Here is a 13,637-nt window from a genome sequence, read left to right on the forward strand (position 1 = left end):
CGTAAGAGTAATTTATTTATTTATTTTATTGGTGTACACGTAAATGCCTAAACTTCCATATTCCCTTCGTTAAAACGTTATCCATCCCTGTTGTGATTTGTTGAAATAACAATTCATTCAAAATTTTACAATATTCTTCAGGTTTAAGAGGATAATAAATCATTCGTAATTCTCAGAACCAGACGACTCCGGTCGAAGCTTCTACTATAGAGCAATGTAAGTCTGTCCATACAACACCCATAGACGCGATACGCGCCAGATAGATCCCCAACACACCACTCCACAACGATGTAATCGCGCCTTTATATTTACGGAAGTTATTCCGATTTTCCAACTTCGCATTTCGTATTGCTGTTTGAAGATGTTCCTGTGTCCAGGAAAAGAATGAAGAATACAGTTGTGTGACGTAGAACTCTGAACGAGTGTTTTCGACTCGATAGTTACTCTTGATTGAATTATTTAAAGTCTTTAATACTGCGTAAATGCATTGACGTCCTTGGATACAAAAAAACTAAAAATATTTTTTTATTGGCTATTTATGTTACACTCAATGTTTAGCTAAAAAATATCGAATTAAATGCCACAGTAAATTTTCTAAATAATCATTGATCTTAATATACGAGTATGTATATTGCGTATCAGTTGGGAAAACGGTTATAAATTCACTCAATAAATTTCTTCCTTAAGCTACTAACCTTGACTAGCTAAATTATTTCGTTTAAAAAAAGTTTTTGTAATAATTTGGAGAATTGAAATAACGTGGCGAATGATCCGGGGCCACGATTATGAAGGGAAGCTTAAGGATGTCATACATTCACCACGACGGTATAGGTGAAAATAAATTCTCTAGAGCGATTACGAAGATACACTACCGATCCCCCCTACCATCAAGTTTTGATGTAAGTGCATCGGTTTGTACCTAGTACTCCTCGATACGCATTATAAGTGTCAAAAAAATATTCCACAGCAATTTTCCCTGTAATCACGATTAATTTTTTAATTTTAATCATTCTGAAGTTGGCACTTTTTTTCTTAAAAGTCTATTAAAAATATAAAAAATATAATGTTTTATGTGAAATAAATAGATCAATTTTTAAGTCGAATTAAATTTTGACATTACTGTCAGTTTTGAAAAAGAACATCTAATTGCACAAAAAATATGGCTAGAGTCTGCCCTATTAACATATAAGAGAATATGGGCGTAAAACTGTTCCTACTATAAAAAATAAATTTAGTTATACTTTTTCCATCTGTTTTACCATCTTTCTGAGTGTACGTATCGATACGTTAAAGGAGCCAGCTTTTTTATCGCAAACAAACCATCACGCCGTTTCTCCGTAGGGGTAGGCAGAGAGGATTGAACGCCATATCACTCTATCTTTGCATACAGACCTCGCTTCTTCTGCATTCATAAATCTTCTCATGCACGCAAGCCGATTATTTCTACTCTTGACATGTCATCTTTAGGTATTTGATGGACTTGATCGTGCCATGTCTTCTTCGGTCTTTCTCGTTTTCTGCATCCATCAACATTCGCATCGTAGATCCTTTTAGCTTTTGTAATCGCTCGGTAGATAAAGACAGACGGTCGTTAAGAATACCGTCTTGGTAATTGTCAAAAGTCATAGTATAAAAATCATTTTCAAGCGAGCATTTTTTGTTTGAATTGGGATTTATTGGAGTCAATCGCTTTGAAGTGGCCACTTTTTTTCACAAAAGCCTATTTTAAATATAAATGAGAACTATTTTAAATTTTTATGAAGTAATAACGCGGACTAAATTTCGGGGTAATTCATTGGTCGGATTCGATCATATGACGTCGAGGTGCCAATTCGATAGAACATATCGAGGTAGACAGAGATAGTACAGAAGTTAAGTCGACGTCTCGATATGTACAGGTGAAGATGGCGTTCGTAATCGCGGCACTGGGCCTAGTACATCTTCAGTTGTCCATTAAGTCAAATTAAATTTTCTGTACGAGAAATGAAACATTTACATAAAAATATTTTTAGACACGTTTATTTACAAGTTTCCGGCGATGACGCTTCAAATTTTAACGCATATATGAATATTAAATTATCATGCGGAAAATTCTATATTACTAATAGAAAATTGAAGATACTAAACTCTGTAAATTTTCCGCTGTAATGGGGGCCAGGGCCCAGATTACAATAGGAAATTAACAGAGTTACCTTCGAGAGCATAGAGAAAAACCGATATTTGTGTACGAAGATATAGATTCTATAGTAACTACCAGTAGCTCAATCACAAATAAATATCGACGTTTTAATAAGCGACATGATAACAATTTCTCACCATAGTTGTTTATCGGATTCGCGATCACAATGGAACATTCGTGAACACCTAATATTAAATGTCAAAATATTTACGTTTCGCGACGTATAATCCTGCTGCGCAATCACATATTTGAATTTCACCGGTGCGAATATGGAAATATTCCAAAACAGCTATTTTTATTTATTTATTATTTATCATGCTATTTATTGCATTTAGACGGGGGTCGACAAGCCTAATGTCAAGAAAAGCAGTCGCCATAGTAATTGTAATAAAATTTTCACTTTTTTGTATTAGATACTCCTTACTATTTTGCAAATGTATTTATTAGTTTATACATAAATTGTTACAAAAATGGCACAAAAAACACTCTGGCAAATTCTGCTTGTACTAGGAGTAGGCTCAGTATATGAAGGGTCGGCAAGCCAGAAATATTAGTATGCCTAATGTTGCAATCGGTTCCTATTTGGGCAAATGCCTGTTCTAAGAAACCGATTTGTTGCGGCAAATATGGTTGTCGAATATGTTTCCTATAAATAAAAATAATATTGAAGAAACAGAAAAACAGTTATAGCCCAAAAGGAAAAAAAAGTACAGTTTACGTTAAATGTAAAAATTAAATTAAATATATAAGTATATACACATACACGCATACATAATACATACATACATACATACATATACACATACATACATATATACATACACATACACACATATATATGCATATACATACATATATACCTTTATATGCATATACATACATATATATACATTTATATGCATATACATATATGTACATATATATACATATATATACACACATACAAAAATACAATAAATTTATAAATGATTAAGTGGGATAGCATAATATTTAGATTAACATCCTCAATAAATTCTCAGATTCCTTTCTTCCAATGTCTGTCAAACAATTTGTTATTTTTTTTCAATACTGATGGTTTATCAGATTTCCAAACACACGCTATCAGGTTGTATAGTTTAGGTCTGTTATATAGAAATGATTTTTGGATATTTCGCCAGTGAACTGTATTTATTTCAAAGACATGAAACAAACTGACACGAGCGTTGACTTAGAGATAACACACGCGTTGACTTATGACTGCGATAACTTAAGCATGTTCATTATTGTGAATTGTGATTGCTCAAATGCTTAGCATGTTTTTAAGCACGTCGATAGTTATTTGCGATTGAGCTACTGAAAATACACACATAATACAAGGTTAGCACAACGTGAAAGCTTGTCAGTACCGAGGTTTGTAAACAAGTATGGCCAAAGAACACTTCATTATACAATTCCTAAAATTTTCAATAAGATGCCTAAGCAGATCTTAAAAGAAAATGTTGACAAAACTTATAAGCAAAAAATCATTAAATGGCTAATATATAACAAGGCTTTATATTGATTATTATTTTATGTTAACAGTCATCTATTTGAATTTCGTGAAAAAAATACGTATGCTTTTAGTTCTTAATAATGTTTATATTACTTTTTTAATTTATATAATTTCTCCAACGTTTTTCTTTGTAAAGGAAAAATAAGAAACCTGCTGACAAGCCGGTAAAGCGGTTTAGTGGGTTCCATTATTTTTTATTTTCTGTTCATGTTTACCAAATAAAAATAAATACAAAAAAAGTGTATATTTGCATGAACATTTAAAGTATCATCGTAGGTAACCTATTTATTTATTTATTTTTACATAAACGGCATAAATTGCCTTTCACATATATTGAACATAAATATGAAAAAAAAAACATATATAAATACATAACAAAAAATTATAAAATTGCATAACTATAACAATAGTAACAAGTAGGTTAATACACATAAGCAACCAAAAATATTAACGAAATAAATACATAAATATGAAAAAACAAAAAAAGGAAAAACATTTTTAAATATAAAGAAAAGTTTAAGAATAACATTGCGAGAGAAAAAAAAATCAGACTCGTTTTATAACTATCAAGTCCAGAACCAAATATATCAGCCTTGTCCTCATACTGATTGCCATATCTATGGAGCCTAGGGATAGGCGAGTGCATGTGATAGTTGGTCCTAGAACTTGTAGAACAAAAAGGAGATTGAACATGTTTAGAAGAAAAAATTGTATGCATATTCTGCTTTTCATACAGAAACTTAATTATACTTTGTAGAAAGAATTGAAGATAAATGTTAACTTCCCATTGCAATCGGGGCCCAGGGATTGTGTGCTAAATCAATCTGTTTTCAATTATTATATAATGATTTATATGCATATTTATAATCTCGTTTGGCAGAATATTTGTTCTACGATTGCAAACACTGCCGATGTACTGGCGAACATCTGTACTAAGAAAACAGGCTAAAGTGATTCTTTACATTTCTTTGTGCAGTATTTTGCACTCAAAACGACTTCACATTCTTCAAAAACCTAACGTTTATTTGGTCAAATGTTAACGAAGTTATATGCTCATTCCATTTCCATTTTGAGTGTCCAAATTTTTGCAGACAAATACTGGATTTATAGTCAAAATGAGTTAAGCATCGGAAAGTACTCATTAACTTAGAAGAATTTTTTTTTTTTTTTTGGAATTTTCTTTCCACGTGAGCAAATGCTGAGAAGTTCCTGATTAGCCCACATTAATATATCCCTCCTGATCCCAATAGTTTAGTTAAGTTCTAAGATATTTAATTGCAGAAAAATCCACTTTTTGAAATATAAACCTTGTATATTATTTATTTATTAATTGCCTGCACTATATTTATCATGTATGATACTACCTCTCGTGTGAGTTCTTTAACTTAGAAGAATAGTGATGAATTGCAGCTTGGGATACCCAAGCTTGAGAAAATATCTTTAAATTGTTGTGTTCCTCGACCTTCCGTGCGAGGGTCAAGCACCTTAGCCACTAAAACCACCCAATGGCAAGTCATAAGCCGTGTAAATGCCCAGACTTCCATATTTCCTTCTCAAAAATGTTTTCCCTCTTTTAAAAAAAAGAAATAGTCAATTTTTATCTTTATTTTCATACCAGTTACTTGAATCGCCAATACTTAAGAGATCATAAACTCTCTGTTGCAATAAAACTTAAATCTCAATAATTCCCTAGAAAGTGAAATTAAGCATTGTCGTTATACCTTTGAACATACTCAAAATTAGTATTGTTGAAATCAAATATTATTTTTTAAATAAAAAATGTAAATCTGCTTTTATATTTTAAAATTCACATTATGTTAACAACTCTTACCGAATCCACTAGTGTTCAAAAAATTTCCAATCATAGCTTGAAATAGCTCAAAATTAAACAGCGGAAAGGATTGCACCTTCTCGCTTCTGTTCACTGTAATATAATCATATTTGTCCGATTTATATAGCGCCATTTTTTTTTTAAATCACCTCAAGGGTGCTTTACAATTCTGTACTTAAAATTACATTCAATTAAAGAGTGGCTACTCAATCAAAAGTTTATATATTTAAATAGTAGCCTATGTGTAAATATTAAATTTTTTATATATTTTCTTGTATTTAAAAAAAATATATATATATTTGTACATGCATGTATATTACTGATCTTTCCGGCTGTTAATTATATCTGTAAATGAATTGTTTTCATACATTTTGACAATATTATATAAGTTCGTATTAAAAAAATAAATCTCCACCAGCAACAGAAAGTGGCTTAGTGGGATTTTAGTTTTTGTCAAAATAAGAAAATTGAAATTTTAAATGTGTAAAAGTTTATATTAGTAAAAAATATTTTTTTTAAAAAACATTCTTACTAAGCTAAAACTACACATTCTTCTACACTATCTCTATTCAAATCATGAATAAAGAAACATCTCCTGTCTCATCTTTAATCTATCCTCCTCTCCTCTCTCTTTATTCCCTTTCTCCATTGAAGACCTTAAAATATAGCTTGATTAGAATGACAGCTGTCAAACTAATTTCATTACTGATGGGAAATTACTGATCACTGATCAAATCGCTTTTATCAGTTATTTCATGCAATCATGAAACACTGTTTCCGAAAAATTATATTTAAAAAAAACGCAAAAACGAGCCTATTATAGTGTGTTTAACACAATTGTTCACCAAAAAATAAGTGATTTACACTTTTTTCATGAACAACATCAAATGAATTATTTTTTTATTCGATCAATTTACATTGATCAATTTGTCCCATCTCTAATGTGGTGCCAGTAGGAAGAGAATCGTATATCGACATCTGTCGTGTTACTGAAAAAAGTACCTTGAACTATTGAACCTTGAACCTTGAATTATTGCTTTACCATTTTAAACATTTAAATTAAATTGTAATTTTATTTGTTTTATACTTATGCCTTGAAATATAAATCTATGTACATTAAACACATGTTAAATTATTAAAATTATAGCTATTTCCACTTTTCCATTATGTTTTTTAATTTATTAACGAACATTGTCCATTTATAAGTTTTTGTAGACTAGAAATATTTAACATTGACTCTATATCAGCATAAGAATAATTACCTCTCTAGTCCAAGCATCCACGCTACTTTTCGAGGCAAGCGATGTTGGACTGATTCAATGTGATTTATGCGATTGACATAGAATGGAGACTAGACCACTATTCTAGGAGGCATATTCTAGAAGAGGGCAAACAGTTGAGCAATAAAGAGTTTTGATTGCACGGACATTTGTAAAATCAAATGATATTCTGTTAATGAAGCAAAGTAATTTCAGTGATTTATTTACTGTATTATCTATATGCTCGTTGTAGGTCAGTTTATAGTCCAAAACAACTCATAAATCTCTGATGGACTTAACTACATCGATTTTGGAGTTTTCTAGGTACTTGAAGGAAATCGGTTGTTTTGTTCTATGAAATGACATTATTTTGCATTTTTTAATATTTAGTTCTAATTTATTGACTTAACACCATCGGTTAAAAGAGTTAATGTCTGATTGAAGAAGAAAACAGTCTTGTAAAGTTTGACTTATTTTGAGAATTTTGTTGTCGCCCGCGAAGAGCCAAAAGCGAGAGCTAGAGAATGATTTAGCAACATCATCAATAAACAAATTGAAAAGCAGGGGTGCCAAACGGGCACCATGTTAAAAAATAAATGTGTCTATTTCCAGCCACTGTAATTTTTGCTTAATATGACTGCTTTTGTTTTATATTATATTCAGTTTGAACATAGCCATCTCCGAGAGAAAATGCTAATTTACCAAGTTTCATTTACAATGGACACAGCCATGTTTGATTTTTAGCGTCACTTTCCTTCTTTTGTAACCATCATAATATAACCGAGAAATCTGTGATTGGTCTCATTTTTAAACCTTATATTCAAGTACACCTTGTTTCTTTGCAAAAGACTATGATTTCTGTAATAAAATACTTTAAATATAAAATGAAATACTAAAAGTGTGTTTACCTTTCTCTGTTGCCTCTTAGCCGTCAACCGCGGGGAATATCTCCTTTTGATACAACTACGAAGCACGTTTTCTTCGAGACACTTTTCACTCTCCATGACACCATCGCTGAACTCAACATTGAAACTATCATTCATAACATTATCACATTCGTCTCTGTACCCGGAAGACTCGGTCATCGGATCATCGCTGTCACTGTCCGACGAAGAGTCGGAATCGGAGTACACTTCGTCGTTTCCATAGCAATCGGCTCCACTCTCATCGGTCTCGAAATGGATGACAAACGAGTCCTCCGAATCGCATTCCGACGACACTCGGGCGCGTGGCGTTCTGATTTTTTGCACGGGCTTGGCTTCGTCGTCGTCACTCTTCGACTGGTCTTTGGTGTCCGAGAACACGATGATGAATGAATCGTCGCTTTCGCACTCCGAAGTCTGTTTTTTAAAGCGGCCTTTGACTTCGTCGAAGCCGAGGCAGTCGTCGGATTCGGTGCTGGACAGTGCTGGGTTCGTACCGCGGCAAATGTAATTGGGCGAAAGTTGCAAGTTCGAAATGAACGAAACGCATCTTCCGAACGGCGACTTCTTAACTTTGATGTTGTCTTTCATACCTAGTTCTTGCAGCTTGGATTTCTTCGCCGCCTTCTTCTGCCGTCTCAATTTCTTATTTCTTGTTTGCTTCGGTTCAGGAGGCGTAAAGTAAATAGGAGACTTGTCATCGCGATCCATGTCCAAACATTCATTCAAATCTCTTTTTATATTGGTGCGTTCTTTGTTGCGTCTCTTCTTGCGATCGTTATGCTTCGTATCGTGTCTCTTAGAAGCTTTCTCCGCAGGAGGAGATCGATCTTTAGAAGGGGACAATCGTTTAGGAATAGATGTATTTTGAATAAGTGCTGATTCTAACGCAGAAACAGCGCTGGGTTCTATTTTATCTTCTACATTGACGGAGTTTATAATATCAACACTTATTTCACCCGAAACTTCTTCATCGACTAACTTTTCTTTAGTTATATTTTCTTCGAGTGCCATTTTTTCATCAGCTATTTTTTCACACACTATTTTTTTATCCGCTTTTTTTTCATCCACTACGTTTTCATCCACTATTTTTTCATCCACTATGTTTTCATCAGCTATTTTTTCATCCACTATGTTTTCATCAGTTATTTTTTCATCCACTGTTTTTTTATCTGCTATTTTTTCATCCACTATGTTTTTATCCGCTATTTTTTCATCGACAGTTTCATCGATTGTAAATCCATCGACCACCACATCGACACTGACAACATTAGAATTTTCTTTAATAGAATGATCGCAAGATTTGTTCACTTTAGACTTTGAAAGTAGGGCTTTTAATTTGGCTAATTTGTCTTCGCATGTAGAAACATAATCCACACTTTCTTCGGCAGATTTTTCATCACTTTTAGCCTTTTCTTCAGCTGCTCTCTGCTGCCGTACGGCTTGTAAAAACCGACTGGTTTTCGGTTTGACAAGAGACTCGGAGGATTCCATGGTAAAATCATCCGAGGAAGACGGCTCAGTCTCAACATCCAACTTAGGAACGGAATCAGATATATCGTCGGTGGATTGCTGCCAGCGAAACGAAGGGGAAATAAAACCAGAACTAAAATCAACTTCGTCTCTGCTAGAAATTAAACTATCACTTTTTGGATGTTGATTATTTTCCGGTACGGTCTCGTAACAATCGATGTTCGAGCCTGCGACACCACTCGTCACTTGATCATCGACGAGAAACTGGCGATCTTCAACTTTTCCGTTACAATTTTCGTCGTGGGACAAGCTTTTTGTGAATTTATTAAATGAAATGTTATCGTTCGGACCGGGATAGTCTTGGCACGAGTCCAAGAGATGTTTTTTATCGACGGAACACATTATATCCGTTCCGCTCATCCGCTGGCTTGAATTATGGGTCTCGGCTACTATGTCTCCGTCTGACTTGCTCTTAGGGACGCCGTTGTGAGCCCAGGTATCGGGATCTACAGAATCCTCTTGAGATTTGTACTTCGGAAACAAGCTACTGACTGTGTTGAAGAAGCTCCTTACCATCGCATTAATGGGGAAAATCACTCTGTCTCTATACGTAAGATTTTGCTGTAAATCCTCAATTGGAGATTCGTACACGATGTGGAAAGGGGAGACCCGCTGAGGAAATACTAAAGGAACAGACTCTCTTCTTTTGGCGATAGAACAGAGATCGGCTTCTCGAGGTTCGTAGGTCTTGAATGTCTTGTCAGAGACGATCGGGGCGCTCCCGAACAAACTGTTCAATCCGGTCAGGGCATCCGTGCCCGACATTTTATTTTGTATTAAATTTTCTGTTAATTTTGACATCTCACTCTGGTCGTTGTTAAATGAACTTTGGGCTCTGGTTCCGTAGAAACGAGCATTGTGCCGTCTAAAATTGTTAAACTCCATTGTATTTTCGTTTCTAATCTATAGTCTGTATTTACACGGGCGCGGTTATCAGGTCATCGTGGATTCGGCTTCCTCATGATCCTCGAAATGTTCTCGACAAACCGCTCCGATGGATAATTCCGCGAGTGTCTTTCAAATCCAAGGTCGGAGTCTTGATAAAGCACTTCTTACGAAACCTTCCAGCTGCGATATTGACGCGATTCTTTTGGTTTTCGAGAGTACTGCGGGCGACGGAACACTTTTTCAAATTCACTCTGGATACTCGGATCAATTTATTTACACTGTTAAGACGTTTTTCACAAAGATACTCCATTATTTTGACAATTGGCGCGAGAATAATACTTTTCTCAGTTTGTTCTTTCAGCCATTTTGGGATAATGTCAAATTGTTTACGTTTTTAGGGCTGCCAGACTCAAATAAAAATTCCTTACTTTTGTATGTATTTTTATAACTTTTTTAAAACGAAAAGAAAACATTTAAAAAAAAACTAAAAGTACAAAAATGGCATCTAAAAATTATTTTTGATCATTTCTTTCTTTAAAACTTGGCTTTTTTGGGTTAATTCTTGTAAAATCTCGATGAATACACGTTGGATGGGTAAAAGGTATAAGTAATTATTATTCTGGCAATACTAACACACTTGAATCAAGAAAAGTAGGATATTGCGCAGCTAATGATTAATAGTGGAAATTCCTAGAATAGTGATCTGGAAAGATGACGTAGAACTTTATTTTAGGATAATGAAAAACGTTAATATAAACATGACATTTCCGTAGGATTTTCGCAAGGATATTGCGTAAAGTACCTTATATTATAATATTTGTTCATTTTAGTATTGCATCAGCCAAAATTGTTTCTATAAAAAATAACTAGATGTCTCTGTACGTCAATGTTATTTTTATTTTTTGTAGTTTGCGGTTGATTTAATTTTTCAATTTATGGTTTCAATTTCACTTTATTCCCCGCTTTTTTCGTCTAACCGAAACGATAAATTTATAATTCCGTTAAATATATTTTTTTAATTATGTTGCTTTAACTAAATTCACTTACATGCTACTGAAAAACTCCAAACTCGATAAGTAATTCCTATAACTTAAAACCCTTTTATAATAGCTAGGACATTTGACAAAAAATGATTAATTTTTTTTAAAACTCACAAAATATTTCATATTTTTCGATATCTCAGATAAATAGAAATACAACACAAGCCATTATTAATTTTACCTGCCTAACCTATCCATTTTATTTTACCCCAATAAAAACATTCCAAACTACCTACATAAAGAGGTGCATAGTAATAAAAAAATACTACATACCCATTAAAAATAATCGATGAATATATTTTTTGTCTAATATATAGATGAAGGTTTATTTTTTGTACTGGGGCATTTTACCAAAACATGATACGTAATACATATTTAGAATGAGACAGGGATCATTAACTAAATCCAACAAAACGAAAAAGAAGTGCTGCGTTGGTTTTTGATATGTAGAGCCAATGGCGAAAAGACGGCCAAAAAGATTGACGATGTGAATGTTGATAAATGTAGAAAACGGAAAAGACTTAGAAAGATATTCCATAATGCAACAAATACTTGAAGATGGACATATCAAAAGTCGGCATAATCGGCGCGCGTGTATGAGAAAATGTATGAAAGTAGAGGAAGCGAGGTCTGTATGCAAAGACAAAGTGAAGTGGCGTGATGGTTTGTCTGGTCGTTTTTTTAACCGAATTACAGCATAATTACATATTTAATAATAAAAGTTTTTTTTTAAAAACATTTTTATGCATACAAACATATATTATTATTAAAATGTTATGTTTGACGTTTCTACCTCTCTAAGGGAGCAAGATGCGAAAAATAAGAAATATTTTGTAGACATGCTAAAAAAGTCTCAATTATCGGCGCGTCGGCGTCGCGGTGCGCACGATGCATATGTTTCGTTATGATCGTAGAACAAAGACGCATGTGATTTTCTTCAACTTGAATGAGAGCGGTTAATTTTTTTTTAACTCACGATTCAATAAATACAATAGTAAATATTTTGATACCTAAGTTAGTTATAGATATATATAAAGCTAAAAATATTAATGAAAATAAAAATGTAATACTCAAATATAAAGCTGAATAAATTTATGCTCAACGGGTCATTGCACTGGGGTTTACTGATTATTTTGTTTCTTGATCATAACAGTTATGATATATAAATAAAATATTTTTATTTTTATTGTTGTTTACTGTTTAAATAAAATTAATGTATCATACTCGATATGTTTATTTTAAACAAAGGAACAAATAATGCAAAATCCTTGACCGCACGTAAATTATTGGTAAGCAAAAAAATTATTACAAAGTTCAAAATGGTTGTTTGGGATCTTTGAGATAAAAAATAGATAACTCTGTTTTAAAAACAATATTATTTTACATAGTGAATAGCGAGTCAATCAACATTAACCTATGTGCGTAAATAGATTAGAATTGGTTTGATCGTGGGTTTGAAAAAAATACTAATGACGATGTAAATATCATTATTCCAAAATATTTTTCCAATGGAGATTTTTTTTGGTTTCCTAAAAACTAATTTGCTCCATTTGTGAATACCCAATACACCACATTGAGGTATATAACTAGAGTAAGCATGAGCGTTCGAATTATGGTCCTTTAACCTGCGGCCAATTGGCATATGTTGGAAAGAACAAACTTCAGTCTATTGCTAGCAAGCCCCGGCTACTTTTGAACATTTATGTCCTCGCAATTACTAAAATGCCTATATGTACGCTAAGATACTGCACAAATCGATCTGGAAAAGCAACGGTTTTTATAATCAATAAAAATGTTTTTATAATGAATAGGTAGTAATTGTTTAAAATAGGTATTTTAATGTCGAAAAATGTTTTATAAATATGTTACCGATTCATGAATTATCTCCTGTCTCTGTCCTGCTCAGTTAGTCGGGCGTATTGTGAAACGACAAAGGTTACGCGTATGCGGAAGAGAGCGACATACTGAATATAACATACAGTAGACCAATAACGGTCCGTGCTCTTTACTAAACTACGTGTTTTTTTCCTTGCCAAAGCCGACGTGATTTGACGTGACGACATTTGCTCCCTCCGCTGGTCATTCACTTTCCTTAGTGGACTTTTTTTTAGCTCGCATTTGTATGGAGTGTTATCTCTATATATTATATCTCAATGATGTACCAACTGTAATCTTTGTATCAATTCAGTGCCCATATTATTCAGCAATTGGCGCCTATAAGGCTAAGAAAGAAGAGGACCACCAAAAGTAGCAGCTTAAACCAATGTGCATTATTTTTTGCGACTAGCAACATATTGCACAGATTTCTAAGCATCTCGTCTATTTTGGACAGTGTTGCCAATTTAGCGACTTTGTCGCTAGATTAAGCGACGTTTTGACTTTGAAAATGACTTTTTCATTTTTTTAGCGACTTTTAAGCGAGCTGTCAAGAGTTAAAGTAAAAACGGAATCAT

At 33.3% G+C, this 13,637-nt stretch overlaps 1 protein-coding gene across 1 annotated transcript in view; it reads right to left on the reverse strand.

The window, feature by feature from the left end:
* The window catches only part of PPP1R15 (Protein phosphatase 1 regulatory subunit 15), a 51,023-nt gene extending 40,471 nt beyond the window's left edge, over positions 1-10,552 (reverse strand). The window contains exon 1 of the mRNA XM_088238695.1: positions 7,709-10,552. Coding sequence (XP_088094821.1) covers positions 7,709-10,141 — 2,433 coding nt within the window. The 5' untranslated portion in view covers positions 10,142-10,552. The remainder of the gene's footprint in view (positions 1-7,708) is intronic.
* Between the last annotated feature and the right edge of the window lie 3,085 nt (positions 10,553-13,637).

The sequence above is a fragment of the Micrasema longulum genome, unplaced genomic scaffold, assembly GCF_059751315.1.
Source record: "Micrasema longulum isolate JH-2025_06_02 unplaced genomic scaffold, ASM5975131v1 h1tg001949l, whole genome shotgun sequence".
Lineage (NCBI taxonomy): Eukaryota > Metazoa > Arthropoda > Insecta > Trichoptera > Brachycentridae > Micrasema > Micrasema longulum.